A 16455-nucleotide genomic window follows, 5' to 3' on the forward strand; every position below is an offset into this window, starting at 1 on the left:
CTGGCAACCACAGAATGCAGACTAACAGAGGCTGAAGTCTGAGGAAAAACTGATCCACTGCTACCAGCCATGGGGCTGGATTACTATGCTGTGCTCCAGGTCACTCGAAACTCAGAGGATGCCCAGATCAAGAAGGCGTAAGTGGGTGGAGTCGGAGCCTGGCTCCTGCTGAGGCAGCCCTACTCTGATGCCCACCAAACTGCTTCCCTGTGCAGTTTGGGGCAGGAAAGGGGCACCTCTTTCCTCTTGCATACCTTATCTTGGTTCTGGGCTGGTCAGGGCACAGACTGGAAATGCAGACACACCCTTAGTGCACCAGCGGGCTCCCCATGCCCAATCCCCCTGCCCCTTATCTCCTTTTGGGACATGTCTGAATTTCTGGCTGTGAAAGGAGGACAAAGGATAATTCAGACCTTACCCTGAGTCTCATGGAGATTCCAGGACCATGACCCAGAAATGACCTGGACAAGTGGATGTTACAGTTTCCATTCTGGTCATCATATGGGTTTTTGTCACTGGCTGATACTCATCTCTGAATACCTCTGTCAAGTCTCAGGGACTTTGTGACAGTCTAGATACGAGTGTGATGGTACCTGCCCATAATCCCCAAATAGTTCGCGGTCAGCCTGGGCTGTGTGGGCTGCACAGCAAGGCTCTATTCAAAAAAGCAAAGGGGTCAGTAAGTGTGATTGGGGCGGGGGACATCTAGGACAGAAATCAGGCTGTATATCTGAAAAAAAAAATTGATCTTTTAAATTTTTTTCTTTGAAAAAAAGTTTTGGGCAAGAATTTATGGAGCCTTCATCTTTTGGGTTGTGCACAGTGCAGGCCATTTTCATGGAGCGTGGATTGTTATAAAAGAAATACCCAGTGCTGTGTTGAGAGTCGGGCAGTTCCTTGGGAGGCTATCCTGATAATTAAGCCAAAAGACAAGTCTTGAAGGAGGATTCAGGCTCTGCGGTGGGCTGGAGGGGGAGAGGAAAGGCTGAACTTGACAGTTAATTGTGTCATCAAAGGTATGAAATAAAAAGGAAGCACTCGAGGCAACTCAAGGTTTGGGGGTACACTCGCTGCGTGTGTTGAACAAGGAGGTGCTGTTCGGAGAGCTTCCTACCATTGTTTTTATTTAATCCTCAAGTGACCCTGAGAGGTAAATGCCATTGTCTTCCCAGGAGCTTGTATGTGACAAATGGAATCAGAAATCAGACACCATCCCTGCCTGCGTGGGCCAGGGTCTTGTGTGGACTGGAGTGTCCAGTGGGGATAGAGAAAGAAGATAAACTCAGTAAACAATTGAGAACAATTCGATACAGTGGATGACGTCACCCACTGCTCAGGGCTTTCACTGGCTAGTGATTTATCAAGTGGAAGGTTGCCAGGAGAGAAAGCAGGCAGCCAGTGGGACTCATCAAAGGAACGGTTACCGTGGCAAACAGAGAAGCAGGCAGCCAGTGGGACTCATCAAAGAAACAGTTACCGTGGCAAACAGAGAAGCACAGCTTAGTTACTGGAGGACCAACCGCACTGGCTAGTTTTATGTCAACTTAACACAAGCTAGAATCACTGGGGAAGAGGGACTCTCAGTTGAGAAAATGTCCCCACCAAGGTGCATTTTCTTAATTAGTGATTGATATGGGAAGGCCCAGCCCATTTTGGGTGGTGCCACTCCTGGGTTTGTGGCCCTGGGTGCTATAAGAAAGCAGGCCGAGCAAGCCATGGAGGGCAAGCCAGTAAGCAGCACCCCTCCATGGCCTCTTCATCAGCTCCTGCCTCCAGGTTCCCTCTTGAGTTCCTGCTCTGACTTCCTTTGATGATGGAAGATTTGATTTGATTGTAGAAGAGTAAGATACAACAAACCCTCTCCTTCCCAAGCTGCTTTAGGTCATGGTATTTTGGCACAGCACTAGAAACTTTCCTGAGCCTGAGCTTCTAATCTTTAAAAACAAACAAACAAAGAAAACAAACAAACAAACAAACGTGGAGGAAGAGACAGACCAGGGAGACAGGAAGACAGTCCAGTTGGTAAAGTGTTCGCTGTATGAGCAGGAGGACCTGAGCTGAATCCCCAGAACCACATGGAAGAAGCTGTGTTTCGCTTGTAACCCCGGCTCTGGGGAGGAGGGGACAGTGGTGAATTCCTGCGGCTTCCTGGACAGTCAGCCTGGAGAGTCCCAGGTCAGCGAGAGACTGTGTTAATAACTGAGGTGGACAGAGGACCAACAGGAGAGGTCGTCCTCTGGTCTCCACACACATGTGTACCTGCACAGTCACACACATACACAGAACACACATTTTTTTTAAAGGGCAGGAGTTGTTTCAGTATTAAAATGGGATCAGATGAGACAATGTATATGAAAATGTCTAGAAATCACTGGTAGATGGAAGCGTGTGAGGTAAGAGCAATGAGAAGGATTGCATGTTCTAATGACAGCCCAGACCCTTCCACTGTAACAGCTTTCAAGGCTTCGGCCTCGTGTATGCTACACCGTGTCATAAGACAGGCAGGTCCCTGGCACTTGAGGACAGCTGCTGTAGTAGAACTTGTGAGCCCCAGGGCAGTGAGAGACTCTGTCTCAAAAGAAAAAAAAAGGTGGGAAACTAAAGTTATACACATACAGGCATACACACACTCGCGAAATACTCAGCCTTTATAATAAAGTCTCCCTGCTGATTACTGATCATCGGGTTATCAACTGCTTCAGGATTACTCATTTACTCTTTTATTAGAATATATCCATGTAATGATCCCCTGTTTCATGATGACATATGCATCATACACACACACACACACACACACACACACACACACACACACACACCATTCGTTTGTTTGTTTTTCATGACAGGGCTTTTCTGTGTAGCCTTGGCGATCCTGGACCTCTGTAGACCAGGCTGGCCTTGAACTCACAGAGATCTGCTTGCCTCTGCCTCCCGAGTGCTGGGATTAAAGGAGTGCGCCACCATTGCCCTGCTATTTGTTTGTTTTTGAGACAGGGTCTATGTAGCCCTGGCTAGCCTGGAGCTCGCTATGAAGAACAGACTGGCCTCAGGCTCACAGAGATCTGCCTGCCTCTGCCTCCCAGGCATGTACCACCACATCTGGCATCATGCCATATATGTTGAACCGTGACTTCATCCTTTCTCTCCCATTCAAGACAGCTGATGAGCAAAGAGATGTTATTGCAGGAAAAAGTAGGAGCTTGAATCTTAGCTTGAGGCGTCAGGATTGTCTGCTGAAGGAAACAGGGAAGTGAAGAGATTTACTAGGAAAGTGATGTCAGAGCATTTTAGGAGAGAGAAAAGGGAGAGAGAGGAGAGAGGAAGGAGGGAAGAAAAGGAAGGAAGGAAGGAGGAAGTCGGGGGAAGGGATAGAAGGAGAAACCCATTTGCAGTGTGCGATAGGGTAGAACTGGAGAGGGTTCTTGTGGTTAGAGGGAGACATGGTTCTGCCCCAGCTGCAGGAAGGAGAGGTAGGGCAGAGCGTTTAAGGAGAGAAACTGATGAGATTCGGTGACTAATGGGACGAGAGTCCAAGACTATGCTTAGATTTCCAGCTGTGGCACCTGGGGAGAACTGAGGGTCCTGTTTGGGCTGTGCATCTGGCATGCTTGCATTATCTGGGAGAAGACAGTGACATGCAGTGGCACCCGAGTGTCTGCAGCTCAGGGAAGCCGGCTGGTAGGAGATGGGCATCAGCTGTGTGAGAGATGAGCTCCGCCTGCAGACTGTGAAATGAGGAGAGATGCCATGGAACTCCAGGCGCCTGTGTGGGAGGGCTGGGCAGGGACAGGAGCCCTGATCAGACCCCGCAGGGGCTGTGTGGGCTCAAACTGGGACTGAGTGACTTGGGCATCTGGGCTCGAGGGTTTCTTTCTGCCCTCCCTGCCATGCCCTGCAGCAGCAGACTTCCTTGCCCACACGCCTCCCCTGTACCTCCTTCTGAAGGGGAGCGAAGCAGGAGGTTAGAGGAGGAGAGGGAGTCCTTACATCACCGCTCCCTTCCTACGGGCTCTCCCCATGCTGCTCACATCTCTGAAATGACAGCCCCGGCTCCTGACAGGCCATGTCCACAGCCTTCAAGATTCAGTCCAGTTCCCTGCTGTCATGCCTAGAAGTATGGATGGTCAGCATACCCCAGGATGTCTTTGTGATGGATGGTCTCCTTCCTGCATCCTGGTGAATGATCCCTTTGCTAAACTCTCCACAGGTCATCTACCCCATCTCTTCTCTGGATGCTATGTTGCAGGTGTCCCAGGACTGAGTGGTGGGATGGCAGGGAGTAACTGGGGCAAGACTGAGCACAGAGGTGGAAGAGTGTGCCAGGGCTTGATGGGACCTGAGGGCTTGTCATCCACCTGAGAAGCCTGTGTTGGTCCTGGTCCTCTGTGAAGTAGACACCAAGATAGAATGAAATGTCAATAGTGTGTGGCAGGAACCTGTTCTGGGAATAAGCAGAGAGAGACTGCAGACTTCAGTGAAAAGAAAGGGAAGGCAGTGTTAGGTAGAGGGAGCTAAGTGTGGCCTGTGGAGGAATCTTCCAGCCAAGGGGCTATTGTGGTTTGAACAAGAAGAGTCCACCCCTTTAAAGGCTCCTATGTGAAAGGCTTGACTCCTAGCAGGTTGTGCCTCTGGGAAACAACTGGCTTGTGATGGTATAAACTTCATCATTAATTAATTAATTAATCAATAAATTAATCCCTTCATATTGGAACAGGCTCTCACAAGAAGAGGCTGCTCTCTGGAGGTCAGCCTTTGATGTCTTGTCCCCAGACTCCCGCTCTCTGTTCCTCTTCCCTTCCCTCTCCCATCCCCATTTCCTCCGCCCCCTCCCCCTCTCTTCTCTCCTCTCCCTTTCCTCCCCCACGCTTCTCTTTCTGGCTCTCCTTCCTGGCTGTCATGCAGGTGAGCAGCTTTGCTCCTGCTGTGATGCTCAGCCAGGAAGCAGCAGTGCCAGCCAGCCATGAGTGAAAACTGTTAGCCAAAAGAAGTGTTTCCTCTTTCTAAGTCCCTTTTCTCCAGTACTCTGTCACAGTGACAAAAAGCTAATGGGGGGCCGTCCTGTGTCTCACAGGTGGACCATCACCAAGTCTCCGCTGCATTAGGTCTCGGCTGTGGGAGCTAAGGGGTCAAGCAGCTTTAGAACAGATGTCTAGGCAGCCGCTGTCAGGGTTGCTGGTCAATTGTGCTCTCTACCCCAAGTTCTCTTCCAAAAGATCTGAGCAGCACACCTCACAGCTGCTGACATCTGTGCCCCTCTCCATGGTTCATAACAAAGCTAGACAGCAAAAGTCCGCCCTGAGCCATGCTCCGGCCCTCAGAAGCAGGTCGGAGGCCAGGGCTTGCCTTACCTCCCTCCTCTAGGTACCGGAAACTTGCGCTGAAGAACCACCCGTTGAAGTCAAATGAGCCGTCTGCACCAGAGACATTCAAGCAGATAGCAGAAGCCTATGATGTCCTGAGCGACCGTGAGTGATGGAGGGGCTGTCTGTCACCCACCCCTCCAGTAAGACCATTCCTCAGGTTTCTAGGCCGTCAGGTTTTCTGCAGAGACCAGTCCAGAATAAAGCAACCGTCCTCCCTGTCCAGCATCTGGACAAACTGAGAGCAAACCAGGCCGTCAGGGGGAGGGGCTGATCGCTCACCCAGCTGAGGCAGTACGGAAGGGGGCATGGACCCTGCCTCTAGCCCGCAGAGAGGAGACCCCTGAGGTTCTGAGGAGTATGCTGGCTGCCGGGGTAGAGGGCTGAGGAGGAGGAGGCATTCTCATTTTTCCTGCCCAGGGGCCTCCAGGGACAGTGAGAGCGGAAAGCCTCAGAGAGGCTTAGAGCCCTTAGGAAATCTCTCTCTTTGGATGTCAGTTGTGTGGGGCGAGAGTGACTCACCACCCAGCGAAGAACAGCCAGCTTCTCTGGGGGCTGGTCTTGGGGGCCCGGCCGACCGGCTTCTCTAGGGGCTGGTCTTGGGGGCCCGGCCAGCTTCTCTAGGGGCTGGTCTTGGGGGCCCGGCCAGCTTCTCTAGGGGCTGGTCTTGGGGGCCCGGCCAGCTTCTCTAGGGGCTGGTCTTGGGGGCCCGGCCAGCTTCTCTAGGGGCTGGTCTTGGGGGCCCGGCCAGCTTCTCTAGGGGCTGGTCTTGGGGGCCTGGCCGACCGGCTTCTCTAGGGCTGGTCTTGGGGGCCCGGCCGGCTTCTCTAGGGCTGGTCTTGGGGGCCCGGCCGGCTTCTCTAGGGCTGGTCTTGGGGGCCCGGCCGGCTTCTCTAGGGCTGGTCTTGGGGGCCCGGCTGGCTTCTCTAGGGGCTGGCTTGGGGACTGTGAGCGTGGCTACCATTCACGACAACAGCTAGACTATGACTTCTCAAGCCCTGACTTTTCAGGACTCTAAAATTTGCAAGTTCAGAATTCTTAGATTCTAAAATTTTAAGGTTTTAGAGTTCTAGTCTCCCTCCCAAGACTGAGCTAGGCCAAACCTAGGTATGTACCTGACCCTCAGTCTCCCAGCTCTGCCCCAAGACCCAATCCAGGCAATTTTTTCTCATTGCTTTTCTGGGCTGTCTGGCCACCCTACAGACTCTATAGGATGGATGGACGACTCTGAAACCCACACAGAGCGACACTGACGCTCTAACTTCCAGACACTTGCAGGCAGCAGGCTGCAGGAGATAAGGCTGTCCCTTGCCCACCACCTTCCCCAGCCTTCCCACTATCTCCTAGCCGCTCCAGTCACTCATGCCCTGGATCCCTCCTCAAGGTCACATGTGTCCACAGCTGTGAAGAGAGGCATTTACGACAAGTTTGGCGAGGAAGGCCTGAAGGGCGGGATCCCTCTGGAATTTGGATCCCAGACTCCATGGACAACGGGCTACGTCTTCCACGGCAACCCCGAAAAAGTGTTCAACGAGTTTTTTGGGGGAGACAACCCCTTCAGTGGTAAGAAGTCCACCCTACCCCTTGCCTCACTGGGAAAGGACACAGCTGCAGAAATACCTTTCTTGGTGGTTATGTTGGTTGCTTTTTATTTATTTTGTTTGCATTATTATTATTGTTGTTGTTGTTATTATTACTGAAACATGTATCCCAGGCCAGCCTTGGAGTCGATGTTTAGCCAAGGGGGACATTAAACTCCTGATCTCCTGCCTCCCAAGTGCTGGGATTATAGGCATGTGCCACCACGCCCATTTGCTTTTTTTTTTTTAAATTTTAGATTTGTTTATTTTATGCGTGTGACAGTTTTGCCTATAGGAATGTGCACACGTGTGTGCTTGGTGCCCACGGAGGTCAGAATAAAGCATTTGATCCCCTGGAACTGGAATTAGGGGTGGCTGTAAGTCACCATGTGGGTACTGGGACCTGAATCTGGATTCTCTGCTAGAGCAACAGTGCTCTTAACTACTGAGCCATCTCTGCAGCCTCCTGGGTTTGAGCTCGTTCTGTAGAGCAGGTAGCTCCAGATTCGTTTTGTAGTCGAGCTGGCCTTGCTTGAATCCATGGCAATCCTGGTTTAGCCACCCGAGTGCTAGGATTACAGGTATCACTCACCACAGCCAGCCTGGTTTTGCCTCTTGGAGAAATAAACACAGGACAGGGAAGGAAAAAGGATTGTTTATTTATTTATCTGAGGCAGGATCTCTCTCTGTAGCCCAGGCTGACCTCAAATTCTCCAGTCTCCCCACTGCTGGGATCACACATGTAAACCACCACACCAAAATTCAAACGGAACTTACTGAAAATATTCTAACCCTCCATGTCCTTTCCTCTCCTGATGCAGCCGCTCGCTGTTAACATCCTTCATGTCCTTCTGGAGCTCTTCTCTGAGTTTAAAAATATTCTACGGTGCTGAGGATTGAAATCAGGGCCTTGTATAGTCAAGGCAGTGATTCTCAACCTGTGGGTCATGACCCTTTTGACAAACCTCTCTCTAAAAATATTTACATTACAATTCATAACAGTAGCAAAATTAGAGCTACAAAGTAGCAACGAAAATAATTTAATGGTTGTGAGTACAACGTGAAGAACTGTATCAAAGGGTCGCAGCATTAGGAAGGTTGCGAGCCACTGCCCTAGGCAAAGAATTATCGTGGAACTACCTCCTTGGTCCTTTTTAAAACCAAACTTTTACTACATGTATTTACAGTGTGTAAATCAGAGGACCACCCTCAGGTGTCAGTTGTCTTCTTCCGCCTCGGGCACTGGTGACAAGTGCCTTTAGTTGACAGCCATGCCATTGGCTCCCAGGCATCATAGGCCCATCCATCATAGCCCCAGCCGTCATAGCCCCAGCTGTCATAGCCCCAGCCGTCATAGCCCCAGCCTTCATAGCCCCAGCCTTCATAGCCCCAGCTACTGCACATTCCCTACTGTTGATGGTCGTTTCGCCATCTAGCTTGATGTATTCATTCTGTGGCATTAACCATGAGGGACAGGGTACGTAACAGCCAGCTCTGACTAGAGTACAAAGGGCCTCGCACTCCACAGTCTACAAAGGGCCCCACATCTAGCAATATATCATAGTGACCAAGGCCACAGGTTCTGTGGCCAAGTGGTCCTGTGGTATAGGTCCCAATTTCATCACTAGCTGTGGAGCCAAGGGCATTTTGCAGAGCCCGATTCACAGCGGACTCTCCTGTAAACAGAAGTTTCTGTCCCACCAGCAAACCACGCAGGACGCAGAAGCCTCCGGCTACACTCTCCCAAGGTTTAGCTGTTGCTCATGTTAATGGTATAGGCAGGGCAAGTGTTACCCCTTACCCTGAAAAGAGACTGAAAAACTGAGTTCCAAAGGATTACAGTTCTCCAAGCAGATTGGGGAGGGTATCTCTTTCTCATTGCCATTGGGCTAAAGACAAGGGCATCAGACGGGCTTTTGGATGGAGGGCAGGCAGGGTAGGCGAGGTTGAGGGAAGGAGCCTGAGGCATGCCGGTGACCACTCACAGTCGCCGTGGACCACCAAATCCTTCTTCCTATCAGCTAGCAACTCCAGACAGCTTGAGTCTGGCTTGTCTAGAACCGTCACGGGAGTGAACAGAGAGGGGCCAGTAGGGCCTGGGGAAGGGTGGAGTGGACAGGCAGTTCTGACCCAGTCTGCCTGAATGGAATCTTCTCTGCACTACCAGGGTCTTCCACTTAGAGCGATGCCTCTGTTCACTCGGCAGGAGCTGCCAGCAGCACCTTGCTCTGTCGGAGTCCCAGGGAGCACTGGGGCCCGCAAGCCTGATGCTCACTGGTCTGTAGCTAAGGGTAGCTTCTTGAAGCCAAGTGTGGTGCCTCACACTTGTCATCCCAGCATGCAAGAGACCGGGGCAGGAGGATTGCCTTGAGTTCAAGGCTAAAACCAAAATGAAACGAAACAAAGCCACTCTGAGGGGTGGGAATATGATGTGCTGAGTCCTATTCCTGGGCCACTGAAGGGGTTCAAGGGAATACAGGGATAGGGACGTGTGTGTGTGTGTGTGTGTGTGTGTGTGTGTGTGTGTGTATACCTGTCTGTCTGTCTGTCATCTGTCTGATCTGGCATTTGGACATCATTTTTGTTACTCATCTTCCTATCTCCTTTAGAATTTTTTGATGCAGAAGGAAATGATATAGATTTGAATTTTGGGGGGCTTCGGGGCCGAGGAGTCCAGAAACAAGACCCTCCAATCGAACGAGACCTCTATTTGTCCCTGGAGGACTTATTCTTTGGCTGTACCAAAAAAATTAAGATCTCGCGAAGGGTGAGTACTCACCTTGCTCTCTTCGCAGGCACCACCTAACCCTACAAACCTCCCTGTCACCTCCCCACCCCCAACAGTCAACTTGGCGATCCTTTCTGATGGAACCATCGGATCTCAGACCAAGAGACTCAGCAATTTTAGATTTCAGAATTCTAGAATCTGAAATTTGAAATGAGTAACAGAGGGGATTCACCCTTCTTTCTGGTACTGAAATCACCTCTGCAGCCATCTAATGGGGACAGGATCCTTCCCTTTTCAGTCCAGAGGAGTAGATGTGGGTGGAGTCACCATTCCATTTCAGACCACATCCTGAGGAGAGTGTGCATGGCCACAGGCAGGCCTGGGGGTGGGCTGGTACAGTCTCTAAGGTGACGGCTTAGGGAAGACCCTTGTAAGTAGCTGCTGCAGCATTCAGTCTTTGCCCTGACCCTGACCTGTGGTCCAGCCCTCTTCCTCCCCTTTGCCTGAGGGAGATGCCCATTGTGGCCATGCGTTCCAAAGGCGGCACTGAGGGCTCATGGGATTGGGGACATGATGGGGGGATGCTTTGTGTGAGGTTCGATATCTTGCCTTCTGAGAGGTCTGCTGCACTCTTGTGACTGGCCTCCTCTTTTCTTCAGAGAAACCAATAACTTCCTAGAAACTGAAGTCTGGGTCTCTAACGGTCTTGTACTAGACAGTGAGGGGCCGTGGAGCCTGGGGGAGGGGAGGGAGGACTTTGGGATTAGTTCAGACTTCTGGGATTTGGAGAGAGGCACCTTTCACTGTGTTCCTGTTGGTGACTGGTGTCTCAGGCCAGTCTGAGGACATGCCTTGCCTTCAAGAGCCACAAGCTCTCAGATCCAGTGGCAGTGGGGAATGGCTGTGGCAGTCCGTCCCCATTGCTACGGGTACTATCCGAGCACGGACTCCACAGAGCCTACCCCGAGCCAACTCACAACCCCCACCCCTATTGCCATAGGTGCTAAACGATGACAAGTATTCCTCCACCATCAAAGACAAGATCCTGACAATCGACGTGAGGCCTGGGTGGAGGCAGGGCACACGCATCACCTTTGAAAAAGAAGGGGACCAGGTGAGAGGGAGAGAAGCTGGCTCAGGTCAGTCTTCAGGTTCTAGTGGGGGGGCTGAGGGGGAAGAAGACTATGGTTTTTCCTGTCGCTGTATGTTGTGTGATATTTTGTTTGTGCTTTAATAAATAAAGCTTGCCTGGAGATCAGAGGGCCAAGCTAGCCACTAGCTAACCATAGAGGCCAGGCAGTGGTGGCACACACCTTTAATCCCAGCACTTGGAAGGAGGAAGCAGGAAGATGAGGAGTTCAAGGCCACCCTGGGCTACATGAGATTGAAGCAGTCTAAAAGAGAAACAGAGCCAGGTGGTGGTGGCTCACACCTTTGATCCCAGCACTTGGGAGGCTCATGTCTTTAATCCCAGCACTAGGGAGGTGGAGACAGGTATATAAGGCAGTGGAGACAAGATCTCGCCCCCCGCCCCCCGACCGCCCCAATTCGGTCTGAGATTTCGTAGAGGTAAGAAGTTTCTAGCGGCTGCTGCTCTGCTTCCCTGATCTCCAGGCAAGCTTTACTTGTCAGAGTACAAACAAAATACCATACAACACCTACAAGCTCTGGTCTAGTAGAGTGAGATGGTCTCTAGAGTCCCATCCCAAGGACAGAGCCTCATAATGCTTCTGTGAATGCAGCTTGGGATTATTACCATTTTACACAGTGGGAAAACTGAGGCCCCAAGATGGAAGGGACCTGCTCAAGATAAGAACACAAAAAGCACCGGCGGTGGTGGTACATGCCTTTAATCCCAGCATTCGGGAGGCAGAGGCAGGTGGATCTCTGTGAGTTCAAGGCCAGCCTGGGCTACAGAGCGAGATCCAGGACATCCAGGGCTACACAGAGAAACCCTGTCTCAAAAAGCCAAAACCAAAACAACAACAACAAAAAACAAAACAAAACAAAACAAAAATCCTCAAAAAACTAAAAGAAGGGCATGGGGAGGTGGTTCCTACCACTCAAGAGTGGAGACCTGGACTTGATCCTCAGCGCCAATGGTAGGGGCAGGCACTGCTGTAATCCCAGTGCTGGCAAGGACGAGAGATGGAGTCTCCTCGGGGTTTACTGGCCAGCCAGTCTAGCTGAACTGGTGTGCTCCAGGATCAGGACATAGGGTTAAAAATCACGATGGACAGCAGTTGAGGAAGACACTCGGTGTGAGCTTCTAGTTCCCCAGCACATGCATGAGTGTACACACACACACACACACACACACACACACACACACACACACACACATACACACACACACACACCCCTCCAGTGTTCTTGGGTAATAATCCTCAAGAAAGTCCAAGGAGAGAGGCCGCTCAGAAGCATTTCATTCATAATGATTTGAAATTAAAACACTTGTTTGTGGAAACCATCAAATTATTGTGCTAGGGATGCTGAGTCCGTACGTGCTGAGATGAAGTGGAATAATGGAGAGCTCAGAGAGAGATGAATTCCCTTGGCCATACCCGCCCTGTTTCTCACCTGTAAAATACCTGCTTCCAACAATCACCCTTCAACTTGGTTCACTTGAGCCTAGGAGTTCAAATTCAGCCTTGACTTGGTGATTATGTCAACTTGGGTGACATAGTGAATCCCAGGCTATTCTGGGCTACCAGAGCGAGACCCTGTCATAAGCAATCACAAAAGCAAACAGATACCCAGTGCCAACATCTCCCGCTCCGGGCAGCGTTTCCCAACCTCCCCACAAGGCCCAGGGTCTCCTCAGAGCCCAGACTCTGGGCCTCCCTTTATCCTGGCCTTGAGATTACTGGGGAATCACCATCAGGCTGATTCTCACACTGGGGCTGCAGCTGGCCCCACTCTCTGTCTGCAGTGGCCAGAAGAGAGGTTGGTGTCAGGGTGCCTCACGGAAGCAGAGAAATCATTGCTGAGCTACTGTCAGGCAGGGAAGCTGTCTGGCCCCAGCTCAGTGTCCAGCTGTCACACAGGGAAGTCCCTGCCCCATACCACTGAGGACGTTTACTTTGGTTGTACTCAGTAGAGAAGTGCTCTGGGAGTGGGGGTGCTCCGGGTCGGCTTCTCTAGGGAGTGGTCCTAGGCCACACTGAATGCCCCCTCTAGAAAAGTGGGTGTAATTCCCCATTGCTCAGGGCAAGGCCTGGAGGCGAGGAGAGGCAGACACTCGGCTAAGTCATAAAAGCAATAAAGCTGTTACCCCTTGGTGTCCCTGCCAGGGCCCCAACATTATCCCGGCTGATATCATCTTCATCGTAAAGGAGAAGCTGCACCCTCGCTTCCGCAGGGAGCTCAACAACCTCTTCTTCGTGTACCCCATCCCTTTGGGCAAGGTGAGTGGGGACGGTGCAGAAGAGGGCATGGGGACCCAGACTGAACCCCACTTGCAGCAGCTTAGGCTTCTTCTTCCCCAGCCAACTTCTGAAAGTCACAGGAACCCCCAGCACACGTGTCTCCCTCCTTGGCACTGGGTGGATCTGTGTAGCTGTTCCTTCTCGCCCACCTCCTCATCTTCCACACCGTGCCCTGATCCCGCCACTGTCCCCACTGCCTCAACTTACCCAGCTGGTACTGGTCAAGGTACTGCTGTCAACACATTATTAGCACTGCAGGCCTCAGGGTGAGCACACCTGCCTGGTTGGAGCACTTTCATACCTGCCCACCTCACTCCGGAGGCTCTTCAGCGGCTCTGTGGCCTTCCTCCCACGGAGCCTTACACACTGTATCACCAATCTGACCTGCCTGCCACACTTCAGACTAGAAGGCAGGTCACAGCTCACTCACAAGTAGCTCCTGAACAGCTTTTTGCCTCCCTGGTGTCCAGCTCAGGGTTGGAACCCAAGTAGGCTCTGAATGCTTTCTAAATAGAACGGCTGTGGTGACACTCTGCACACCCACCTCTCGTTCCAACCTCCCCCAGGCTCTCACCTGCTGCACCGTGGAGGTGAAGACCCTAGATGACCGTCTGCTCAACATCCCCATCAACGACATCGTCCAGTGAGTCCATCCGCCCAGTCACAAGAAAGGGTGGGCCGAGACTTGGAGGGTGGAGCTGTGCAGGCAGCACCCGCAGAAGGGTCTCCCTCAGGCTGAAACTCAAATCCACCCTCCTCTCTGGCTGAGCCGTGGGCTGTGTTCACCCTACAAAAGGAATGCCTTTCTCTAATATGTGTGAAGCCCCATAGAGGCCGGGGAACCCCAGTGTCGGTCACTCTCTCGCCTCCATTCCCCAAACTTCTCATCAGAGTGTGCAGCAGTAGCCCCCCAAGTCTTTTACCTAGAAAGGTCCCAGACAGGGAAGGTTTGACTTGGCCCCCAGAATCTGCTCTGCTCCTTAGGGAGTGTTGCACAATTCCTAGGGTGTGATGTTCGGAACAAGCCAGTCTCTGCTCCCGCCTGTTCTGGCTTGTGAGACCTGTCCACGCACTGGGAAGCTGTAGTAGCAGCCCATTCCTGTGGTCCTGTGAGGTAGGGTGGTATGGACTCACTGGACACTCTGAGTCTCCTATGATCCTTTCTTTCATCCTTCCCTCTCTCAGCCCTAAGTACTTCAAGGTGGTGCCGGGTGAGGGTATGCCACTGCCTGAGGACCCTACCAAGAAGGGGGACCTCTACATTTTCTTTGACATCCAGTTCCCCACCCGCCTCACACCCCAGAAGAAGCAGATGCTACGCCAGGCGTTGTTGACCTAATTCTGGGGCACCTGGACAGGAGCAGGGATGGAGAGGACTAGCTGGGCCTCACCCACTCCCACTCACTCCACCCCCGCAGCCCGTGAAGATGGGGAAGCATGAGACCTTAGGCCGATACAATAAAGATTCCTTTCCTATCCTCTACGGCCTGGAGTGTGCTGGAGAGAAGCTTCCTGCTCCATCTTCCTGTAGGTCCTCAAAAAGCTAGGTACCTGGGGCCCCATTTTGGCTTCCTAGGCATGGACCGGCCCTGTCTAAGGTCCCTCTGCTCTTGACATTTCGCAACATGAGTCTGTAGAGGGAACCCTCCCTCTGTGGACTGTCCTGTCTTGAGAAACAGAGAGACAGGAAAAGCCAAGTACAGAAAGCCAACATTAGTGCCTGCACTCTGGTATCCATGGCTAAGCTGTCACTAGGACCTTAGGCCACTCTGTACAGACTCACAAGCTCAGTTAGAGTCACACCAAGAACACAGTGCCTGAAGAGCTCTGCTCTACCTTGGGCTCTGGTTCCGTGTCTGTGAGACGGGTCTCAGGCTGCCTCTGGGCCAGTGGTCTGGGAGGCACGCCAGGTCTGTCCAGATCTGCCCCTGACTCTTGCATTGGTTACTAACTCATCTTGTTAGTAGAGCTTACACCCTGCCTACAGGTGTGAGGACTGGGGTCACTGGTGTGAAAGCTCTTGGTAGACTCATGGTTAGATTATAGAGAGGGTCACGACATCATTGCCCAGTTGGCCTGGAGGAGGTCCGACTTCCGGTGCAGCCAGGACTGGGTAGCCCACACAGGTACTTTTAAAGTCATCAACCCTGTGTTCCTCTTCCTGTCTGGGTTTTGAGTTTAGGCTGTGATGAGGTCTAGGCTCATGGGCAGCAAGCAGGTTCAATGGCTTCCGAAATGTGAGGAAAAAAAAAAAAAACCCAGATTATCTACATTGCTTAGAATTCTGCCATTCACTGTGCCATGTTAGCTTAAGGATTTTTCCTTTTGACTTTTCAAAAAAAAATTTTTTTTTTTTTGTTTTTCAAGATAGGGTTTCTTTGTGTAACCCTGGCTGTCCTGGAACTTGCTTTATAGACCTGGCCTTGAACTCACAGATCCACCTGCCTCTGCCTTCTGAGTATTGGGATTAAAAGCATGAACTACCACACCCAGTTTTTGTCCTTTTAAATTTTGAGGCAGGGTTTCAGGTAGCTGAGGCTGATCTTTAACCCTTGGTCCTCAGCCTCAGCATTCCATACACTGGATTATAGGCATGTGCCACCATGGCCAACTGAAAGACTTTTTCGTTCACTTTTAGAAGTGAGTGTTCAGCTCTTGGCAAGTGTTTTGTCTTTGAACCTGTTCAGTCTGGTCCCTGCTGGCCCCAGACCTCTGGGTTAAGTTACCCTGCCACCTGCGGCCATCTTTGAACCACCATGAAGGCAGGAAAACCTTGAGACAGGTTAAGGGTGGTGGCACATGCCTTTAATCCCAGTGTTCAGGATCTCTGAGTTTAAGGATAACCTGGTCTACAGAGTGAGTTCCAGGATAGCCAGGATTATACAGAAAAACCTTGTCTCAAAAAACAAAACTAAGAAATGAGACCTAGCTACCATACGGGCACTGGGTCTGGAACCCAGGTCCTCTGCGACAGTAGCTAGTGTCCCTGACTGCTGAGCCATTTCTCCAGCCCCCGGGATCCATGTTTTATAGTAAAGATTCCAACCCTTCCATAATGACCCGTGGAACAGATGTCCGAGTGGATCGCTGCCCTCTGAGGGACCGACAGAAGGTGGTTATAACTGCCTGCTCTGGGGGCAAGCCTCCAGTCCTACAGGGAGGTTGTGGAAGTGGGACTCCCTGCCTTCTCTAAGGCCACTGCTGCTGACCCTCCTGGAGGGCTCTGTGGGAAGCCTGGCTTCCACCAGATCTTTATGAGATCCCTGTCATCTCAGGACCTGGGCTACCTAGGGAGGCAAAGCAGGGCTTATCACACACCCACTCATATTACTGAGGCCTCTGGTAGATTTCTCAGTGAA

At 51.6% G+C, this 16455-nt stretch overlaps 1 protein-coding gene across 2 annotated transcripts; it reads left to right on the forward strand.

Annotated features, from left to right (window-relative positions):
* Dnajb13 (DnaJ heat shock protein family (Hsp40) member B13) lies at positions 1-14579 on the forward strand. Of its 2 annotated transcripts, none has more exons than XM_059270528.1 (8): positions 1-137; positions 5362-5465; positions 6762-6923; positions 9550-9707; positions 10669-10782; positions 12962-13075; positions 13663-13739; positions 14282-14579. In XM_059270528.1, exons 1-8 carry the CDS (start codon positions 70-72, stop codon positions 14433-14435), a joined length of 951 nt encoding a protein of 316 aa, XP_059126511.1. In that variant the 5' UTR covers positions 1-69; the 3' UTR covers positions 14436-14579. The 2 variants fall into 2 exon arrangements, with proteins under 2 accessions (XP_059126511.1, XP_059126519.1); XM_059270536.1 differs by lacking the exon at positions 14282-14579 and adding an exon at positions 14081-14123.
* Positions 14580-16455: the final 1876 nt, after the last annotated feature.

This window comes from Peromyscus eremicus, chromosome 1 (assembly GCF_949786415.1).
Source record: "Peromyscus eremicus chromosome 1, PerEre_H2_v1, whole genome shotgun sequence".
NCBI lineage: Eukaryota > Metazoa > Chordata > Mammalia > Rodentia > Cricetidae > Peromyscus > Peromyscus eremicus.